Source organism: Macrobrachium nipponense, chromosome 37 (assembly GCF_015104395.2).
Source record: "Macrobrachium nipponense isolate FS-2020 chromosome 37, ASM1510439v2, whole genome shotgun sequence".
NCBI classification, from domain to species: domain Eukaryota; kingdom Metazoa; phylum Arthropoda; class Malacostraca; order Decapoda; family Palaemonidae; genus Macrobrachium; species Macrobrachium nipponense.
Window position 1 is genome coordinate 31,096,275 of NC_061097.1, and position 23,678 is coordinate 31,119,952.

At 40.0% G+C, this 23,678-nt stretch overlaps 1 protein-coding gene across 5 annotated transcripts in view; it reads left to right on the top strand.

Moving 5' to 3' along the window:
* Nucleotides 1-23,678, top strand: part of LOC135209077 (tau-tubulin kinase homolog Asator-like) — a gene marked incomplete at its 5' end in the record, with an annotated part of 93,617 nt that overhangs the window by 45,501 nt on the left and 24,438 nt on the right. For 3 of the 5 annotated variants that reach the window (XM_064241661.1, XM_064241665.1, XM_064241663.1), the window contains 6 exon segments: nt 5,698-5,827; nt 7,130-7,269; nt 7,814-7,933; nt 17,537-17,688; nt 18,003-18,174; nt 18,932-19,045. In XM_064241661.1, the coding sequence (XP_064097731.1) occupies nt 5,698-5,827; nt 7,130-7,269; nt 7,814-7,933; nt 17,537-17,688; nt 18,003-18,174; nt 18,932-19,045 (828 nt within the window). 5 annotated transcript variants of the gene reach the window in all.

The window sequence follows — 23,678 nt, forward strand, 5'->3', positions numbered from 1 at the left end:
CATTCAATATTATCCATATATTTCGTCCAGAAACGTTTAAATGAGGACTTTCGGTACGTCTATAGAAGCGTTTCCAAAATAATACAACACGACGCATTGCATTGGTTGGGTAATTAGTTTGCAACGTCTCAAATGCTTGGAACATGTTTAGTATACCATCTGTGGTTATTTTGGCTGCTGTTACGACTACAACCAGTTCTATAGTAGTGCTATTACTACTAAAATAGCAAATAATAATAAAAATAATAATAATAATAGCAATAATAATAATAATAGCAGGGGCTAAGAAGTATAATCCTCATTCTTCAGGAAACTTGATACACTAGTCTCATTGGTCTAGTTCTGCACACCCCCTTCCCCCTCACCCCCTTCCCAACTATCCTCCTCCTCTTCCTCCTCCTCCTCCTCCTCCTCCTCCTCCTCCTCCTCCTCCTCCTCCTCCTCCTCCTCCTCCTCCTCCTCCTCCAGTTTCTGTTTCTTCTTCTAAAACGTGTTCATCCACGTGAGATCAAAAATTAGTCTCATATAGTAGGTAGTATTAGAGTCGTAATTTCTTATTATCATTCAAAAGTAGTATAAGTGGGCGTGGCATTCACTTATTGAATGGGATCCTAAGTAATTATCACTCTATAAGTAAAACCTTCTGTAAATTTAAGGCAAAATAATCGAGTATTTTGACCAGAGTCGAAGTAACCACTTAAAGAAAACGTGGAATTGTTCAAGACATCAAAGTGATCAGTTAAAGAAAATGGGGGGAAATTCAGTGACATCGAACACCGGGAAGAGAGAGAGAGAGAGAGAGAGAGAGAGAGAGAGAGAGAGCAAGGAGTGCTATTGGACATAGGCCCACAGACTCATAGACAGCCTTTTCATTTAGATAAGAAGTGTAGCCATACAGAGAGAGAGAGAGAGAGAGAGAGAGAGAGAGAGAGAGAGAGAGAGAGAGAAATGGTACTAGACTTAGGCCTATAGACAGCTCCTTCATTTAGACAAGCAGTTTGGCCACCAAGAGAGACAAAGAAATGAGAGAGAGAGAGAGAGAGAGAGAGAGAGAGAGAGAGAGAGAGAGATCCAGGTAAGCTCAACGTCTTTGCTGCAGGAATCCCAACACCTACGGTTCGCAGTCACACGCATAAATTAGCACCCAATTAAATGGATTACCACAGAGAGAGAGAGAGAGAGAGAGAGAGAGAGAGAGAGAGAGAGAGAGAGAGAGAGAGACTTGTTTGTTCGAATTGTGGAAGTCGAAGCCAAAGTCGTTCAAGATATCTTCCTCAACTTGGCTTCGGTTGCTAGGTCAGGTAGGCAGCAATTAAATGGTATTATTTGTAGCCTGTGGTCTTTTTTTTCGTTTAAGTAGTCGTATTTGTCGTGTAAATAAAGACGACTTTCCCCAGGCACGGATTCATCCCCAAGAATCGGACTTGCGGGAAAAAAGTCGGGAAAATATAGCTTCTTTTTCATGGTTTCTTCCCGAAATTGATAAACTTGTTGGCTTAATCGCTATTACATTGGCGGAGAGAGAGAGAGAACTTAATGGCGTGGTAGAATGTGACTAGTCCTCGTCCGATTGACCGATGGCCTCTCTCTCTCTCTCTCTCTCTCTCTCTCTCTCTCTCTCTCTCTCTCGTAACCTACTTTCCATCCGGCTATCTTCGTCCTAGGCCTATAGGCCCTAACCGATGGCCTGAGAGGCCTATGTTCTATACATAATGTCCCTTAACATTACGGATAATCATAGAGAGAGAGAGAGAGAGAGAGAGAGAGAGAGAGAGAGAGAAAAGAGCAGCCGCTAGGCTATAGACGTCACCGCCTGCCTGCCTGCCTGCATTGCGCTTATGGAAAACCCCCTTTGCCTTTGCAAGGCGGTGCATGCAGCATGCAAGGAGAGAGAGAGAGAGTTAGAGAGAGAGAGAGAGAGTCTGTCTGGGAGGAGGAAATCGAAGTCGGTGCTCCACCCACCGTGTCTAGGAAGACGGTCGAAACTGTCGGAACTTCGACAGTTTACCTGACGAGTTCAGACTTCGTTCGTCTCTCTCTCTCTCTCTCTCTCTCTCTCTCTCTCTCTCTCTCTCATCTAGACTCTACTCATAGTATATATATATATATATATATATATATATATATATATATTATATGTGTGTGTGTATTATGTATATAAAAATGGATTACGAAATATAAAGGTAGACGGATATGAATAAGAGTTTTTGAGAGAGAGAGAGAGAGAGAGAGAGAGAGAGAGAGAGAGAGAGAGAGCGCATTGATTCCGATTCATTCGGCTGTCATTATTGTAAGCACGGGCTCATGTTCCTCAAGCAGCCAGTAACAGGGAAAAAAAGATAGGCCTTAATTTTTTTTAGACAAGCACTAAGCCTATCTTACTTAAGCACGGGCTCTTGTTCCATAAGCGATCCCGAGTACGATAAGAAAGAGATAGGCCTAAAGGAATTTTTAAAAAGTGGAGGAAAATAACATTAGACTAATTTGAAAGAATATCCGGTCAGTTTTCGTTGGGAAGAAGAAGAAGAAGACTAAAGACGGCTAAAACTCGAGGAATGCCAAGAAATGTAAAATAAGGAGAGTCAAAGATGGCAACACCCGGTCTATGTCAAGTTCGACATTAATCCTCACTCCACCATCCTTCTCATCACTCCCCCTCCCCCTCCCCCGTAGCAAAGAGGACAATCAATATTGTCTGGCTGTGAAGGAGGCTCTTCGGGAATTTATAAACCTGCATCGTGGGGTCAAGCTAGGTCATGGGTGCTTCTCACTGACCAGGGTCAAGGCAGGTCACAGTTAACCCCCTCAGTGAATGACCAAAGGTCACACTGAGTCACTCGATTGGTATTTCACATTGAAGACACACCAGGGTTAAACTAGGTCACAGATACCCCGCTCACTGAATGACCCAGGTCAAACTAGGTCACTGGTGCTTCTCACTTAGGAATCCGAGGTCAAACCAGGTCACAGATACTTTAGCTGTTTCGAAATATGCAAGGTCATTCATACCCCTTTATTTGAATTACCCAAGGTCGTGTAGGTTGTCGACATGACCTCAGGTCAGGTGTAATTTGGTGGCTTGAATGTTTATTTCATGCTATTTTTATCTTTTTTTAAATTTAATTTTGGAATTCCGTCATGGGCTGCGGCTAAAATTACTGTATAAAATTAGGCGTTGATTTCTACTGCCTGTTAGTTAATAATAATGAAAATAGAACAAATATTAACATTTTAAACCAATTAAGTCACTATATTAATATAAAAGTATTCAAATTCTCTATATATATCAAAAGTCACACACACACACACTTTACAGGTCCTTTTAGTCCGTAGACCTAAGTAGCACGCTTTCTTTTATATAATGATAACAAACATCAGATTATCAGGAAGTCTTAATATAATTGTCAGAGCATATATATATATATATATATATATATATATATATATATGTGTGTGTGTGTGTGTGTGTGTGTGTGTGTGTGTGTGTGTGTTTCCCGTCATAATCAGCAGCCACAAACTTAGAACCATAACACAACCTGCTCTTCAGAGATTAACGTGTGTTTGTGTGAGAGAGAGAGAGAGAGAGAGAGAGAGAGAGAGAGAGAGAGAGAGAGACGTGGGCCGAGCGGATGATGGCTAATTCAAAACTTTCCAACTCGTTAAAAATTTTTCGAGTGCTGAAAAGTGTCGCTGTTTGAGGAAAGAGAAAGAGAGATAAAAAAAAAGTATTTGAGAAAGTTGTCGTGTGGTTGAAACGACCCAACAAGTCGTTGAGTGTGGCGTGGGTCTCTCTCTCTCTCTCTCTCTCTCTCTCTCTCTCTCTCTCTCTCTCTCTCTCTTTACCATAACATTACAAGTTCTTCGAGAAACATTGTCTATATCGTTAACACATTTACTTTTAAAACGGGTAAAAATAAATTCTTTTCATTGCAAACACTACTATAACATCACAAGTCCTTTCAGAAACAATTATTGTACAAAATTTTAAACCAATGATTTCCATCCTTTGAGAGACATTTATAGCCTTGCCAAAAAAACAATAATCCGATTACTCTTGTGTCTGTTTTCTAACCCAAAAAAACCCAGTATTACGTTAAATGTAAATACGTTTTATTGCAAACAAAACCACAACATAATTTCTTTAAGAAACATTACCTAGGAACACCACAGTTTCTTCGAGCAGCATGCTTATACAATGTAAACAAATGACCTTCTACCTTCAAAATTGTAATTATATTCATATCAAAGACCAATTTATCCTTTTCCCTAACCCAAAACAGTCTTATTCAACCTTTTAAAAGTATATTCAAAGTCATTTATTTCCGTATCTAAGACTAATTTATCTATTTTCTAACTAAAATAAAAATAGATAAAAAAAAAAACGTATTTTCATTGCAAACAAACCCACAAGTGTCAGTTCTCCAAGACTTCCACCTTGTATCAAATAATTTGAGAGTCATATGTATCAGTAACAGTGAGAGGAGAGAGAGGAGAGAGAGAGAGAGACGGGGTGGGCCGAGCGGATGATGGCTAATTCAAAACTTTCCAACTCGTTAAAAATTTTTCGAGTGCTGAAAAGTGTCGCTGTTTGAGGAAAGAGAAAGAGAGATAAAAAAAAAGTATTTGAGAAAGTTGTCGTGTGGTTGAAACGACCCAACAAGTCGTTGAGTGTGGCGTGGGTCTCTCTCTCTCTCTCTCTCTCTCTATCTCTCCTCATCTCTCTCTCTCTCTCTCTCTCTCTCTTTGCCATAACATTACAAGTTCTTCGAGAAAGAAACATTGTCTATATCGTTAACACATTTATTTTTCGTCTTTTTCATTACTTGTACACTATAAAAAATTTATATTTTACCTTATACTTCTAATTTAATACAAATAAAAACGAAAAAAATAACATTTATTGCAAACAATTTTGTTAAGTTATGCAAGAAACATCATCTTGTCAAAAAAAAAAGTACAAATTACCTTTCATATAAAAAAAACTAGCTTATCCGTTTGTTGACCAAAAAATTATTTAAAACAGGTAAAAATAAATACTTTCATTGCAAACACTACCATAACATCACAAGTCCTTTCAGAAACAATTATTGTACAATTTAAACCAATGATTTCCATCCTTTGAGAGACATTTATAGCCTTGCCAAAAAACAAAAATCCAATACTCATGTGTCTGTTTTCTAAGCCAAAACAGTATTACGTTAAATGTAAATATGTTTTATTGCAAACAAAACCACAACATAATTTCTTTAAGAAACATTACCTAGGAAAACCACAGTTTCTTCGAGCAGCATTGCTTGTACAACGTAAACAAATGACCTTCTACCTTTCAAAATTGTAATTATATTCATATCAAAGACCAATTTATCCTTTTCCCTAACCCAAAACAGTCTTAATTCAACCTTTTAAAAATATGTTCAAAGTCATTTATTTCCATATCTAAGACTAATTTATCTATTTTCTAACTAAAATAAAAATAGATAAAATAACGTATATTCATTGCAAACAAACCCACAAGTGTCAGTTCTCCAAGAAGTATTACCCGTGAAACTTAAACGTCTTGACTTCCACCTTTTAAAAAATAATGTGAGCCTCATATGTATCAGTAACAAGGACTTATTTCACTCTTTTTATAACCAAAAAAAAAATAATAATAATAATAAAAACCTCTTTGCTAACGGCGGACGTTCCCTTTTGCAGTCCAATTTCAGCATGGGCCGTATGCCACACAACTGCAGGAAGGTCTACATGCTGGACTTTGGCCTGGCTCGTCAGTATACCAATGCCAATGGTGAGGTCAGAACGCCTAGGGCAGCTGCCGGTTTCAGAGGTGGGTATTGGTCTTGTTATTATTATTATTGTTATAACCAACTTTGATTGTTATTATAACCTTGATTATCACCATAGGAATTGGGAAGTTTCCTCTTTCTGTAGAGTAGAATTTTTCTCCGTAATACTAAAGATTTGATGTTTTTGTATAAATCGTATTTATTACTACCTATAATTATTATTACTAAATTGATAATATTTATTATTAGTAGTAGAAATGCCATTTGCCATTAGTATTATTATTTCACCCATAGAGTAGAGTTATTAATTCTTAATACAATTTTTAGGCTTCGCTACACAAATAAATTTGTCAATCCTTAATACACAATGTACTACATAGTCGTAAATTTATAGACAATGGAACACCCTCCCCTCCATGATACTACAATCCTTTCGAGGGTGGGACCTCAGTAGTGGGAAACCTGGGATTTTTGGGGGATGTAGCTTACTTGACCTAATGTACCCTAGGGTGCCTGGTCATTAGGATACTGGCTTGGGGTTGGCAAAGGGGGAAGGGTTTTCTCCCCTCCCTGGACCCCAATGTAAGACCCCCCCCCTCCCTCCCACTCCGACGTAACTTAGACCATTGTCAACTGAAAACATTTAAAATTAGGATTGCAGCCTACCCTGACCTGATCCAACCTGGGGTACTGAGTCCCAGCTTGAGAATGGTGTGGGTCTTGCCCCTCCCTTTACCCCCCCCCCCTTAACTAAGCCGTGGTGATTTTAAATTAAGATAAATGTGATGCCTGACTAGGGGGCAAATCCCTTCTTCACGTAACCTATGGCAATGTTAATTAACCACTCTCATTTAAAACTGAAAGTAAGCCTTACCTTAACCAGAATCAGAACTTGCAGAAGTAGGCTGCTATGGGGGATAGTAGACATACATAATTGTAGTACGTATTTCATTCGTTTGTATATTTTCCTACCAAAAAATAATAGTTTTAAACTGTAGTCCCCCATAATTGTAGAATACAAGGATTCCACATCTTTGAACTACTAATTTTTTTATGGAAGTGAACATCAGAAATGTTCAAGACTCTAAAATTTGGAAAATCATATTTTGAACTCTATTATACAATTATGGTTTAATGTAAAAGTTTACCAAACTTACAATAAACCCATTAAGAGAGGGACAAATTTTTTTTATTTTTTATTTTTTATTCCATCTTTTAGGTGTTCAGTTAAAGGCATTGTAGCTATTATAAGTTTACAAGTCTGTTTAATATGACCAGTAGATTCTATCTGTGTAGTATATACAAAAAATAATCACATTAAGACCAAAGCATTCCGCCCCCAGGTACTGTACGATATGCCTCGATCAATGCACACAAGAATAAGGAGATGGGTCGGCACGACGACCTGTGGTCCTTATTTTATATGACGGTGGAATTCGTGAACGGCCAGCTCCCTTGGAGGAAGATTAAGGATAAGGAGCAGGTGAGGTCCCTCCCTGAAATTTAAAAAGGTTTGAAATGTTTATTTTGTGCCCACAAATACACAATCTTTACTTGATTTGGGGCAAGGAATATGTAGCTGAATATTCAAGTGAGTTCAGGTGACATGGTGTGAATATTTACCCGTTCATTCTAGTTAGTGAGATACTTTCTTAATGTATGCTTTGATTAGTTTAGCACCGGCATGGTAAATGACAATTATAAGCAATTTAATATATTTGTCATATACTACTCGGACAACATATTATCCCAACTTTTGCAGTTTGTTAATGTATAGTTACAGAGATTTTGGTGTAATTTATAATTTATAAATTATAATTGTTGATTGTTTATACATAGTATGTATCCACATTTATATCAGTCAAGGTTTACTTAGTCTTACCATCATGCCACTTATCTTATTTTATTTGTAATTGTGACTTCAATTCTCTTCATACACAATGCTTAAAAAGATAGATTGTTGACTGTTTGATTATTCTAATAATTGTAGGAGTTGCTCATCACCTAATTGCCTTCCCTTTTGGCAGGTTGGACTCATGAAGGAGAAGTACGACCATCGGTTGCTTATAAAACACTTACCCTCCGATTTCAAGCAGTTCCTAGAACATATACAAATCCTAGATTATCACGACAAACCTGATTATGCTGTAAGTGTTCTGATAGATGCTATTGGTGTTAACCTGGTATGTATCCACCTCTGAGGTGCTAGTACTAAACATGGTGGAAGCTCAATGGGACGCTGTGTTTAGGTACCAGCTCATGGGACTAAAGATATTGTTTATGAGTATAATTTGTCGACCACACAAAATAGAAATGGGTGTATGTATATAATACTTTGATCCCCAAGGGATAGTACTAAACATGGTATCACAGCGTGAATTTACCTTCGACTTTGACAAAGGTTGATACCACATACGGGGTTAATACCGATGTTATTGTTATTTCATTTTTGTTATTCTTCCGCATTTGTTCTACATATTGTGGGACTGTGGGGCATTCTTCTTGAGGATATTGTGCAACTGGAGCCTCACAAGTTCAAGACAAGACTTAATGCATTATTACATTAAAGAAATTTTCCTTGTATTTTGTAATTTACATACTTACATTTTCTTCTATTGAGTTAATTTGTATCTTTTTTTTCTTTATTAATACGTGAACTCTTCTTTCTGTACTTGTATTTCTTGTTGCTCTTTATTGAAAACCATTTTCTTTGGAAGCTTGAATTTCAAGCCAGTGCCCTGTGAGCAAGGCTGGTAGTACGGTACGGTACGGAATGTTTTTCTGTACCTTGTACCTGGCTAAAAGACCGTACCGTAATTTTGTACCGTACCCTCAATAATTTTTCCGCACCGTAATTCCGTACCTTTATCGTACTATAAGCTAACTCAATCTACAACAGTGAAATTTCTTCTTTATTAAAATTTCAATGTTAACAGGTGTAAATTGGCATAGGGACTATACGTATGTAAATGTCTATGATATATTCAGTTGTTGCATTGATGATGATGATGATGATGATGATAGTATTAACGGTATGATTCCTCCTAACTCAAGTCAATAGTCACTAAAGAAAGAAATAATTTCCTTTTTTTTTAGACCTCAAGATAAAAATAGTACATAATATCCACTACAAGTAATGTCTAATCACAATAGAACAACAACTACTACTACCATTACCACTACTACTACTACTACTGCTGTTGCTAAGAAAATCAATAAATGCAAAAATTTGCTATATTACTATTTATTATTAAATTGTTCTCTTGTTTTCAACATAGACCAAGAATATTCACTTCTGGATTCATAAAACATATTTTGCCAAGAAACTATTTATTTGGTACATTTAATACAATGTATGAAAACTTATTGAAAATATTTCCCCGTATTATGATTTGCATTAATAATAATATTTTTCAAACCATGACCTCCTCTTTGAAGGATCTTATCAAGAAAAACAAAGTATAGGATAGTCTAACCATCAATGGAACTTAAAAGCATTGCCTAATGTTACCATGTAATTAATAACTAAAAAAAAATTTTTTTTTCTTAACATTCATAAAGGCAGTATGTACTAGGAAAATGCCTTCCACTAGCGACTTTCTTCTTTCAAATGTGAGTTCAAACTGATTATGTATTACATCTTAGAAATATAATGGCATCTATTATATCATCTTTCATGCCTAGTCTTAGTTCATCCAGAATGTATCTCAACCCCGAGAATGTGCATTTTACACTCACTTTAATAATCTACTAGTGAAGTTACTGAAGCAGCAAAATATGCATTAGCAGTAATTGCTAAGTGATACATCCAAGCCTACCATACTGAATTTGCCCATTTTTTCTGTACCTGAACTCTACCGTACCGTACTTTGGTAAAATTATCGTACCGTAATTCTGTGCCATGCACACAGGCTAAATATCAACAGTACATTACTGCACTCTGTACCGTACCGTACCGTAATGCCAGCCTTGCCTGTGAGAGGCTTGTTCTACATAAGAATATACATATATTATAATTATATCCATTGATATACTTATTGATGCAATTATAATAATATACATCAGGATTTAATGATTAGGATCTTTATTGTTATAAACCCAGTATGATGTAGCTTCTTTTTAACAGCCTTATTGATATGAGGGTATACTTTGAATTGTATCCAGTGATTATTTTCTGTTTTAATTATGCTTCCATTAGCACAAACCTTTTTTTATGATTGTAAAACTACTATTTTTGTAAAACCATTATGGGTTTTGCATTGATCAGAAGCTTTTTTACATTCTTTTGTCATGTCTGGTTTATTCATTACCAGTATGTGCATGAGTGAGAAAGCTATGGTTTGCACAGATGTTGCTTCTGTTTCTTGTGTTTCAAAGATTTCTCATCTAGGAGAATCAAGATATATTTGACATTTTTCAAAATATATACGTATTCAGTATACTCACCTTCCAAAAAAATTATTTTTGTACATGAACTTCCCTGACAGATATATACTTAGCTATAGTCTCCGACGTTCCCGACAGAATTTCAAATCTCGCGGCACACGCGACAGGTAGGTCAGGTGGTCTACCTTACCCGCCGCTGGGTGGCGGATGTACGAACCACTCCCGTAAGCTTGTCAGATTTTTCTCTGTCGCGGGAACGATAACAACTGTTGTCAGTTCCTCTCGATAGTTTTTCGATTCTCGCTTGCCTGGAGTTAATTTGGACTTCTTTTGATGACGTATTCGCTTTGTTTGGCTTGGCATACGCTGATTGTGGACCGGTTTGATTTTGAGTTTGATTTTCTTTAACGATGTCTGACCTAGATTCGGTAGTTAAAACTTCGGTTTTGTTTAGGGTTTGCGTGAATGAAGGATGTAAGGTGAGGTTGCCGAAAGCTTCGGTAGACCCCCACACGGTTTGCATGAAATGCAGGGGGAATGAATGTTCTTTTGCTAACCCTTGTAGTGAATGTAAGGGATTGAATGAAGAAGAATATAAGGCTCTCTCTTCTTATGTTAGGAAGTTGGAACGTGATAGAGTGCGTAAGGCTTCCTCTAGAAGTTCTAGTAGATCTAGAATGAGTGAGTTGGATGTGGATCCTAATGCTAACGTAGAATTAGAACCTTCTTCCCAAGTTGCAGCCCCTGCTCCCCGCACCGAAGCCGAAGATTCGCCTTTGGAGGCGGCAGCTCTGAGAGCCACGATTCGTTCTATGGATTAGAAGATTCGTCAGTTGGAAGGTAAGGAGAGTGTTAGTGATCAGTGCAGTGTCCCCAGTGTTGTGGAGGGTGCGTCTGACCGGCTCCTTAGTGCCTCTAGGCCTCTTCCAGACTCCCAGTTCCAGTGGAGTAGGAAAGTCGAAAGCCGCAAGAGGGCTAGGGAGAACCCCCACCGGTCAGGCGTCCCCTCGGCAGATCCTGAAGTACGCTCCCAGGCTGCCTCGGATCGCTACAAGAAGGAGCTACTACGCCAATGCTTCTCCTCTTCGTCGTCTCCCTCTCCGAAGAGAGGTTGGAACTCCCCGGATGCGTCGCGCCCGTTGAAGAGGGCTTGGAAGGCTCCCTGCAGTCCTTTGGCTTCTAGTCCGGAGGTTTTCCCGGAAGAATCGTCGGTGGAGGCGAAGAAACCCAAGAAATCCTGTGAGCGTTCTTCTTCTCGCGCTCGGCGCCTGCTTCCGAGGAAGAACAACAAGATTCGCCTACGAGAGTACTCGCGGGACTTCAAGCTCAGATCACGGCGCTAGCAGACTCTCTAGCAGTTAGATCACGTAGGAAGAAGGACATTTCTCTTCCGATCAAGAGATCTAGGCGCCGCTCTTCAGAGGATCGTTCTCCTCGTTTTAGGCGTTCTCCTTCATATGGGGAGGTTTCGTATGAAGGTAGGGGCTCGCGTGAGCGCCCTCGCTCGCCTGGCTCTCTTTCGACTTCAAGGCGCCAAACATCGGTAGGACGCTCTTATGGAGAAAGAAGTTTTTTTCTCCAGATTGGATTTCCGCTTCCGGTAAGCGCACTGCACCTGCTCATCACGCTATTTCTTCAACTCCCTCGCGTGAGACTTCTCCTCAGCAGCCTCAAGATTCTAGAAGGCGTCCTTATGCAAGTAGGCGTTCTTCGTCCAGATGTCACTCTCCTTGAGTGTCGGATCGTGACTTCTCTCCTGACAGGCATCAAGAGTCTGGTAGGAAAGTCGTGTGCATGATAGACGGCCTGCTGTTAGCCGCTCCCGCAGCAAGTAGGCGCCAAGAGCCTACTGCACATCGATCTCCTAGTAGGCGCTCGTCTCTTTTAAGGCGTCATACTCTGATTATTCTCCTCGGGGCAGACACAAGAGTCTTTCAAGCGCCCTTCTCCGTGTAGGCGCTCTCCCGCTTCTAGGCGCACTTCTCCTGACCGTTTGTCTCTTGGTAGACAACAGGAATCTCGGAAGCGCCCTTCTCCAAGTAGGCGCTCGTTAGCTTTGAAGCGCCCTTCTCCTGAATGTTACCCTCTTGTTAGACGTCAAGAGTCTCGCAAGCAGCCTTCTCCTAGTAGGCGCATTTCGCCTTCCAGTCGAACTTCCCGTTGATCGTACGCAACTGGACAAGTATGGAGAGCCGCGCAAGCGCTCTGCTCTCGATAGGCGCTCTTCTCCTGGCAGCGCTCGCCTCGGGATAGGCGCAAAGAGTATAGTAGGCGCTCGCCTCCTCATAAGCGCCCTGTGGATATTTCCGAGGATTCTCGGAGTAGAGCCCCCCCCCCCCCCCCCGTACCCTCTCCTTTCGGCTGAGATTCCGTCTACCTCGAAGAGGGAGTCTCATCGTAGGCATCCCAGATCTTCTCTTCATTCTCCAGTGGATGTGAACTCTTCTAAGAGAGGGCGTTCTCCAACCTCTCGCTCAACTCCTACTAGGATCCCTTCGTCACCTAAGGATCTTCCGCGCTCGCCTCGACAAGACGTCCTAGAAGGTTCGGATGAGGAACCGAACACTTCTGCTGCTGTGTCTTCTTACAAGAAGCTTACAGAGCTACTTTTGCAAGTTTTTGGGGATTCCCTTTCTCCTACGGCTCCTCCTTCTCCTCACTCACTTTTTTCAACGGCAAAGACAGCGAAGAGTTCTTCTTGTGTGAGGATGAAGCCAACTCTTTCTATGAAGAAGGCACTGAGGAGTTTTTGGTTCCTGGATGGCTTCCAAAGAGAAGCGGGGAAAACGATGTTCGCTTTTCCTCCTTCGAAGTTATCAGGACGCGGCTGGTTTCTGGTATGAAACAGGAGAGTCCTTAGGATTGGGTCTACCGTCTTCGGCTGATTCGGATTTTTCGGCGCTGGTAGATTCGACAAGGAGAACTGCCCTTAACTCTGCTAAGACGACTTGGGCAATGAATGAATTGGATCACATGCTCAAAGGCATGTTTAGAGTGCTAGAAGTATTTAACTTCCTTGATTGGTCGTTGGGAGTCCTAGCCAAGAAAATTGAAGTGCCAGAGTCATTTCGCCAGAAGATCTTATGTGTGTTTTGTCTTGTATGGACAAGTCGGTAAGAGACGGAGCGAGTGAAATCGCCTCCCTGTATGGGGCCGGGATCGTGAAGAAGAGGTCGGTTTATTGTTCCTTCTTAACGAAGTCTGTCTCCCATGCCCAGAGGTCTTCTTTGCTGTTTGCTCCTCTGTCTGCTCAGTTGTTCCCTAAACATCGAGTGCAGGACATTTCAAGATCACTGTCGGCCAAAGCCACCAGGACCTTTTGGCACAGTCGGCAAGAAAACCTCGCCCTTCCTTCCCTACCAAGGCTAAGAAGGAAAAAGCAAGTGTTCGAGAACCCTTTCGAGGGGCGTCTTCATCAAGAACCTCTACGTTTAGAGGTCGTAGACCTTCAAGAAGGGGTAAGACTTTCGCCAAGTCTGTTAAAGCCCCCAAATAACTTGCAAGTCCTTCAAACAACGGTGGGCGCCAGACTCTTAGAGTTTGCAGGAGTCTGGGCCCAAAAAGGGGCGGATCCTTGGACCCTTTCTATTTTGAGGAGAGGTTACCTCATCCCTTTCGTCGAAAGACCTCCCTTGACGACCATCCCAAGGGAACTGACGGCCAGGTACAGAGACCCCATCATGAATCAAGCTCTCCATCTAGCAGTAGATCAGATGCTGGAGAAGGGGGGCTATCGAACTAGTGACAGACCATCATTCATCGGGCTTCTACAACCGCCTTTTCCTAGTTCCGAAGTCCTCAGGGGGATGGAGACCGGTGTTGGATGTAAGCGCCCTGAACTTCTTCGTAGAAAAGAAGAAGTTCACGATGGAAACGCCTTCATCAGTGCTGGCAACACTTCGTCCAGGGACTGGATGGTTTCCTTGGATTTACAGGACGCTTACTTCCACGTACCGATCCATCCTTCCTCGAGGAAGTTTCTCAGATTCATGATGGGGGGAAAATTTTTCAGTTCAGGGCTCTGTGTTTCGGCCTCTCGACGGCCCCTCAAGTGTTCACGGGGATTTTGAGGAATGTGGCTCAATGGCTTCATTTGAAAGGGGTGAGGATATCCATGTACCTCGACGATTGGCTAATAAGGGCCAATTCAGAAGATCGTTGTTTGAAGGACTTACAAGTAACTTTAGAATTGACGAAGGCTTTGGGACTTCTCGTCAATTTCAAGAAGTCGTCACTAATTCCCGAGCAAGAGTGTGTGTATCTCGGGATACAGATGAACTCTCTGAGTTTTCGGGCTTTTCCCTCGCAGGAAAAGGATAGCCCGAGGATTCGAGAGAGTAACAACCCTTCTTAGGGAAAGAAGTATGCACAGTGAGGGAGTGGATGAGTCTGCTGGGGACGCTCTCCTCGCTGGAGCAATTCGTTTTCCCTAGGAAGGTTGCACCTGAGACCGCTCCAATTCTTTCTTCATCGGAATTGGAGTCGTCGTTCTCAGGATTGACGTTCTCCTGTCGTTATCCCAGGACATCAAGAAACATCTCTTATGGTGGACAGATCCCAACCTCTTTGCGAAGGGACTGTCTCTTCAATCACAGACCCCCAACCTGGTGTTGTTTCTCCGACGCGTCGGACACGGGGTGGGGTGCAACTCTGGGAACCAGCGAAGTGTCAGGTACCTGGGTGGGGGACCAGGTAGCCTGGCACATCAACAGAAAGGAGTTGATGGCTGTGTGGTTGGCTCTGAAGGCTTTCGAGCCCAAAGTCAGAAGATCGGTAGTGCAGGTCAACGCGGACAACACTACAGCTCTGGCATATATCAGGAAACAGGGGGGGACGCATTCCTTCTCCCTGTACGAGACAGCAAGAGACCTTCTTCTGTGGGCAGAAGAAAGAGGAATCAAGCTTCTCACCAGGTTCGTGCAGGGAGAAAGGAATGTAAGAGCAGATCTCCTCAGCAGGAAAGATCAGGTCCTTCCCACAGAGTGGACCCTTCATCTGGATGTATGCCAAAGCCTGTGGAAGTTATGGGGCAGGCCACACATAGACCTCTTTGCCACGTCAAAGAACAAGAGGCTGGATCCTTACTGCTCTCCGATATCGGATCCAGAGGCATTAGCAATAGATGCTCTTCTTCTGGACTGGAACGGACTCGACGTCTACGCGTTTCCCCCTTCAAGATCCTGGGGCTAACCATCAAGAAGTTCGTAGAGTCCGATTCACGGGAGAAATGCCTTAATCGCTCCCTTTTGGCCGGCCCAAGAATGGTTCACAGAGGTACTGGAATGGTTGGTGGATCTTCCAAGATCGCTACCCGCTAAGGAGCGATCTACTCAGACAACCCCACTTCGACAGGTACCACAAAAATCTCCTCGCTCTCAGTCTGACTGGCTTCAGACTGTCCAAAGTTTGGTCAGAGCGAAAGGCTTTTCAGCAACAGCTGCTAAGCAATCGCAGAGCGAGGAGACCTTCCACCTTGCGTGTATACCAGTCAAAGTGGGATGTCTTCAGACGTTGGTGCAAGAGGAAGAACATTTCCTCTTCCAGTACCTCTGTTGACCCAAATTTGCGGCGATTTCCTTATTTTTCCCTCAAAGAAGAAGGTCATCTGGTTGTGTCAACTATTAAGGGATACCGCAGTATGTTGGCGGTGGTATTTCGGCATAGAGGCTTAAAGATATCCGATGATAAGGACTTGCATGATCTATTAGTCATTGAAACCATTAAGCGTCCTCATGGGGTACCAAAACTGGAATCTAGACGTAGTTCTACAATTCCTTGGATCGTCTAGATTCGAACCTCTAGCTTAGCCTCTTTCAAGGATCTGACGAAGAAGGCTATCTTCCTTTTGGCCCTTGCTACAGCTAAGAGAGTGAGTGAGCTCCAAGCTATTGAGGGCAATGTAGGGTTTAAGGAGGATTCTATGGTGTGTTCGTTTCTTCCAAATTCCTTGCAAAGGAATGAACCCACCCATCACGGCCTTGGCCCAGGAGCTTTTGAAGTTTGTAGTTTATCTTTTCTAGTAGGGGAAGAGCCTAAAGAACCCTCCCTTTGCCCTTTGAGAATTATGAAGTATTTCCTTAAGGAGGAAGGAACAACTTAATGGCGAATCAAGATGTGCTTTGGTGCTCTGTAAAGGACCCCACTCGGCCCATGTCGAAGAATGCTCTTTCCTTTTTTCTGAGAAGCCTTATTACAGAGGCACATGTTGCTTGTAAGGAAGAACATTTTAAACTACTGAAAGTGAAAGCTCACGAGGTGAGAGCCATCGCAACTTCGCTTGCATTCAGAAAAAATATGTCTGTGCGGAACTTGATGGAGGCGACTTTTGGAGATACCAATCGGTTTTTCGCAAAACCACTACCTACGTGATGTAAAAATCACATATGATAAATGCTTCGCCTTGGGTCCTTTCGTATCGGCGGATTCGGTGCTGGGGCAGGGAGCGAAACTTATCCTGTGTAAATTCTTTATATGTTACCCTATATTTTATATTGTTGTTTTTTGGTTGTCTGAAAGAGGTTGCAGGAGGCACCTCTTTTTGTCGTAATATTAACCCTTTGTATTTTGGTTAGGTGGTCTGGTGGGTTTTGGCTCCTTGCAGAGGTAGTGGTAAGGATCTGTTAGGTAAGCGGACAAGGTCCCTCTAACAGCATCCGACTTGGATTCTACCACAATAGGGGATCACATATCCCAGTGGTAGATCCGAGAGTCTTTCAGCATCAGGTCACGTCCTAGCTGTAGCTCTCCAGGCAATGCAGACTCAGAGATAGTATCTATGAAGTCTTCATCCTGAAAAGGTGAGAACCAAGGTTTTTATATCCTACAACATTAGTTGTTTCCCGTCTTACCTGTATTATTGAGCTGTCTCTTACCCTCCACCAAGGGTGCCAATCAGCTAAGTATATATCTGTCAGGGAAGTTCATGTACAAAAATGATATTGTTAAACTACAATAAAGTTTTGTACATACTTACCTGGCAGATATATACGATTAATGGCCCACCCAGCCTCCCCTCAGGAGACAGGTGGAAGAGAAAAATCTGACAAGCTTACGGGAGTGGTTCGTACATCCGCCACCCAGCGGCGGGTAAGGTAGACCACCTGACCTACCTGTCGCGTGTGCCGCGAGATTTGAAATTCTGTCGGGAACGTCGGAGACTATAGCTAAGTATATATCTGCCAGGTAAGTATGTACAAAACTTTATTGTAGTTTAACAATATCATATTTACCCTGACATGGCAAAGCAACTTTGGAACCTGTCCAGCTGCTCTGAAATAACACAACGCTGTTGATAATTTTTCTGTAGTGCTTGTTTTTGTTGTTGAATGAGTTGCCGAGAGATGCTGACTCTGCACTTGTTTCAGATGTTGTCGGGTTTGTTTGAGCGTTGTATGAAGCGCCGTGGAGTGAAAGATTCGGATCCATTTGACTGGGAGAAGACTCCCACCGACAATTCCCTGGGTACAACCACAACCACCACCAATGCCGTTATCACGAAGCCCCAGCATGCTGACAGGTGATCAATGTCTCCATTGCAGACTAAACAAATATCTCGTTAACATTTTTTGTTGATTTATTGCCCTGATAACCTAAAAGTTATTGAGAGTTTATGATTATCCATGATGAATAATTATTTAACTTCTGTATGATTATCCATGAAGAATAATTATTTACCTTCTGTTGCATTAATTTATGTTTTATTAAGGATGCTTTTTGTTTATATTACTTTACAATAAAAAAGTAAGGCTAAATATCCTAAGCATCCTATTTTGTTAGTACTATAATGCGTGTTTAATGTCACTTGACTATCATCCGCTCTCTCTCTCGCAGCCGGTTAGCATACGGGGGAGGTGGTGTCACAGACAACATGCTCGACGATAATGTGTTGGGGTCTGTGGATAATCAAGAGAATCTCGAAGCTCCTCACGATCGGGAACATGACCCCAGGAGACGTCGACGAAGAGACACCGTCCTCCACCAGCCCCAACCCAATATTAATCAGGTGTGCTGTCTCTCATGTGCCACTTTGACTCATTACCCCAATCTCTCTTGTCGTCTCATTCTTATTTAAAGTGTCTATGTTGTATTCATGTTAAAGTATTACAGAATTACTTGTCATTTTTCAAGTCATAAAATTATTTTTACATAAACTTGTGTATTGTACTACTACACTTCAGCCAAAAGCAAAACAAAGAGCTGAATATATATATTTATATATATATGTATTGGTTGATGATCATAAGTCAACGAGTCCAATAAGAGGAGAGGTCTTGAGGTATCCTTCGAGTCGTAAGTGAAGGCGTTGGGATGAAGGACCGAGAGGGGCTGGTTGGGGGGGTAGCTGGACACAGTAGCATAGATTCCCACTGCTTATTTCTCTTTGCTGTACAAATTTCCCGCTCTCTTATGTGTGACTCGTTTTAAACTTTGGTGAGCTTACAGACTACAATGTGGAGTGCTGGGATGCCACTTCTCTGGTTCATGTTTGTGTCAGTAAACTTGTTTTGGTAATTCTGTATCTTAAGTAGTGGAGAGTAGAAAGACTGGTACCGTAGCATCGAATACTTCAATGAGCACGTGTCTTTGCCCCCTCCCCATTAGTTAGACATCTTTTTTTTTGGCAAACACACCCTGCACTAGTCAGTTGATATAAATTGGTGGGTAGAGTAAGTCAAAGCTGCACCTGCCCCGCCATTCAGTTTAAGCAAAGCCAGTCAGTCCCAGCATTCAGTTGGTCATTGTGAATTTGACGTATTCAGCAACAGGTGGAGACGAAGGAGCGAGTGCTGAACGATAACAACGTCAATGCCAACATCATCGTCAACACTGAGAAGGACACCAACGAGGTGGAGATGTCACCCAAGAAGAGAAAGGTACAGGCTGTTCTCCTTCAGTATGCTGGTCAGGGTGTCTTTGCTGTGGTTAGATCATAACATAACCTTCATAGAAGCCTTAATAACCTTTGCTACTGTAGTCACTCCTGCCGCACACTGTATTTTAACCATGACTGTTTTTGCCCAATGTCTCTCTAACTCTTCCATTCTCTGTACCTGTCTACTGCCTCCTTCCGCATCATTGTGTTATCCATCCTCGTGTCTTGTCATGATGCTGTACCACTAAAGTAGAAGAGCAGCTTTTTCTCTTATATATTTCCAGTAATCAGTTATCATTACTGTTGATAGCACAACATGATAGCAGATTCTCTGAAGTATTCTAATAGATGCCTCCCCACCAACCCCCCTCTGTACCATCTGTGTAACCTGTAACTTGACCCTCAGTCCTGACGATATCCCTCTACATTACACTTACACGGTGTAGAGCGAGAAAGAGAAAACCTTGTAACCAGAAAGCTGAGTTGGTCTGGTGTCTTACTATCCTTAGCTAAGAAGGGTCTTCTAACCAAAAACTGAAAAAGAAACAAGGAATCCTCTTAACAACCACAGAATCGCTCTTGATTTAGTCAACCTTGTTGGTGGAACCACTAGCATTTTGTACCTCATAGTTCTCTGTTCAGAAGGAACCCGTATAAGTAGAGTGATAGCACTCATGTCCAATGTGTAGTTGGGTATTACCCAAGACAGTTATTGAGTACTATGTACTGTAATGAAGCAGTGAATTTACCTCTTAGAGCATCATTGATTTAGCTCAAAAATCAAGAGAATAGTTGGTTGTCTAGATGATATAATCCCAAACTAGATGATAATAATGCAGAGTAAATTGGACTTGAACTGTGTACTGAAATTTTTGGGGAAGAAAAATGCAAGACTTATGTTAGGGAAAGAGTACAGGCAAGGACATCACCTTCTGTTGAAAAGGTATGTAGTAAACAGACGAGACGTCACTCTTGAATGTCAAAATAATCTATAGCACTGGGTAGTAATATGTGTATGAATGAATTTATTCATGTTTTTTCACATTTCTTGCCACAATCAGTTGAAGCAATGATGATGAGCACCTGTTTCATTCATTGCACCATTGTACTGTTCTTTATCTCTCAAACGTAATGCACCTGTTTTGAGTCGGTATTTGGTTAACTGATGTCACCTCTGTTCAAGATGAAAGGCAAAAAGACTTGTCTAACTAAAGGGAATATTCTAAAGATGATTTTATGTTGGTTAGCTGTAGTGATTTACACAGAAAAATTTTCGTTTATGTAACTCAGTGAATTGCTAGATGGTTGTCCTGGTAACAGTATGCATATGGTAATGTGCAGTCACTGAAGCCTTCATGAAGATTAACCTAAGATCATAAGTTGTTTCTTAAATGTATTTTGAATTCACTGTAGTCATCATTCAAATGTTCTCAGTAGCAGTTCAGTTTAGGTAACTACGTATATTGTGCTTTCACTACAATATATTTTATTTTAGTTTATTTTTGTCAAATTTTCATTGTTTAATAAGTGATGGTTCACTTATTAAGACAGTTTTCATGGGCTTCTTTGCCTTGTCAAGTAGATGCTCAGATGGGTGATTATTTTTGTTTATTTAAAGATAATTCAAATATATCATGACAAAATTATTTACACTATGTAATTTTTTGTTTTGCCTGTAACATTTAATTTAGTTATTGCGACAAAATTATTTACAGATGTAATTTTTCGTTTTGCCTGTAACAATTAATTTAGTTATTGCGACAAAATTATTTACAGTATGTAATTTTTTATTTTGCCTGTAACAATTAATTTAGTTATTGCGACAAAATTATTTACAGTATGTAATTTTTCGTTTTGTCTGTATTAATTTAGCTGAAATAGCTGATGTTGCAATACAGATATCTGTATACACAGCATCTCAATCTGAATTTTCACTTGGCATATAGCATTTTGCTTTCTTTGTTTAATCTCAATAAAGTGAAATGATCCAATATTTTGACATGTACAGATGTTGACAACACCAGTGATATCCTTTCTTTTGAAATCTTAAGTAAGTCACACAGCCATAGGAGTTTCACATGCTAACCAAATTAAAATCTTTTTGTGTTTGCATAAATTCGTATTTTATCCTTCGAAAACTTCAACACTCACATTAAGGCTTCCCCAAGACGTATATTGCACTTTCCCACCCATTTAAATGTCACAGAGCATCTTCAGTAATAAACCGTTAAGGTCGTTTTGACTACTTCACTTAATGTTTTGTTAAATGGCAAAGAGGTTTGAAGACGAAGCCAAAATAGGAATGCGAACGCGAACATTGCAAATGAACGCTTTTATGTAAGTACTACTACGTCTACTGTTCATGTGTTATACATAAAACTCTGGTTACAGAGAGTGTCACTGAATATATGTGCTACTGTTGTGTTCATCTTTTAAAGTTATTTCTATAATTATTGTTATTTATTTATTTATCTTTGTTTGACTTTTTTATACTTCAATGCTAAAACAGGCTTCATTACTTGAATGATACAGTGAACTGTTTGTCTTTGGCCTGTTGAGTAAACTTCCACATTTATTCTGACCAAGTGGTAGAGCAGTTGATGTACTGCTGCAGAAACATTAGATAGATACAACAAAAATTATTGTGGTTTAGTGGGCTAGGATAGAATCAGATGTTACCGTGATTATGTAACTGTTTTTATTGCAAGTGGCTGTTGTTAACTCATTTTATTCAATGACAAGTTGTTTACCTAGTTCTATATTTCTTGTATAGTTTTACTCCTTAGTCTTTTTTAATGTTTCATTCCATAGTCTGAGCACATTTAGTGAAGAGAAAATAACAGTAGCATCAATAGATAAATAGAAACTTCCCTTTTTTTTCACGTAGCACTGTACTGTCATTTTGATGTTTCATGCAGGAGGAAAATATTTTATTGCAAGAGATTTTACTTTATAGAATAGAAGAATTGGTTTAATCTATTATTTTGCTAATGAAAGATACCTCTTAGACTAGCAGTTAGTAAAGTAACACCTTAATTATTAGAGGACAAAAGGTACTGTTGTTATACTTTTTGTACAAACAATTTTTAGTGTGTCTTTTAACATGTCATATAGCAGGCAACCTTAGTTCTGTTAGTTGTACTAGTCCATGTTAAAAATCACTGTGAAATTTGGTTTTAAGGTACAAAATTCTGTTACGATGGAGTTTTCCAAAGGGTTGATAGAAAGGCTTAATGCTGTTTTGTATGAAAACAGAGTGACCTTTCTAATTTATCCAGAAATTTATTTTTTCATGAATACATAGCATGTCAATTTCAAGATTGTGTGCAGTTGTGTGAAAAAACCTTGAGAAATACAATATAATACTGTGTCATAGAGTGCTAGTTTAATATTATAACTGAAAATGCTAGAATGAAGTTTATTATTGTGGATCAGTGTCAGACTATGGCAAATTTATTTTTAGGTCTGAAAATGCTGACAATATAATATAATACAGAACAAGTATGCACTGTATGCCTTACAGATACTTTTACTATATTGGAATGATTACGACTTTGTTAAAAGATGAAGAGTAGGCAAGTCCAAGTATTGTGTGTTATTATATCTAGTTGTCTTGAAATTAGATGCCAAATATTTTTAGTTTACCTGGATGAGAAACAAGTCACATTGCATTTTTTTATACTTTTGTAAATCAAGGACTTTTTTAAATTTTTACTTTTTTTTTATATTGTGAAGACACTTCATTTTGTACTGTATAGTTCTGTACATCCTTTGTCCATGTCATTTTAAAAATTCAGAGTTGTTTAGTAATTTGAGACTATATAGTAGAGGAAAAACAAAAATTTATTCTTATTGCAAGGTATAATTTGATAAAGATTGCATGGCAATATCTTCATCATGTATAATATGCTTCATGCACTGTCCATGTTCCTGCTTGTAACTCATTAATTTCAAGTAATACTTGATTTAACAAATTAACACCTTTGCACCTCCTAATACAGCAGTAAGGAAAGATTTCTGAGGATTTCATTCAGTTGTACGACTATTTTTAAGTGTATTTCAAGGTTTGAATGAAAGTGACTACATAATTATCTGTTTGAGAAGTATATAACAAACAAATGTAATGGTCATGAATAATGCAGTTCTTTGATTTGAGAAATGTTTGTGAATCATTTAAGAAGTTTCTTCTCTGAATATATTTTCACTGAGGAATAGCTGGTGAAAAGAGTTCTCTTTAAATGTACTTTCTCTGAGGAATAGTTTGTGATATGAGACTAGACTATATTTTTCTGTGCATTCAAAGCTAAAGTTTAAAGTATTTCACAGTAAGACCATTTTTCTTCTTAAGTAAATTTTTGTTAATCAAGTTTCAGTCATGATGAGGCTTTTTTTATGTCTAAAAGCCAAAGTAAAAAATCTTTTTATGTATATATATATCCACTCTGTGTAGCGCAGTGATAAAGCATATCTCCTCGCAATCATAATGCAAATAGAAAATGTACATCTTCTGTGCCTCAACCTTTTCATACTGAAAGAATTCCATTCACTAATGCCATGTCTTCTTTTGTTTTTTCCAATAAACCAAATGTTTGCCATCAGAATATGATGCTAGTACCAAAATACCTCTCCTTTTA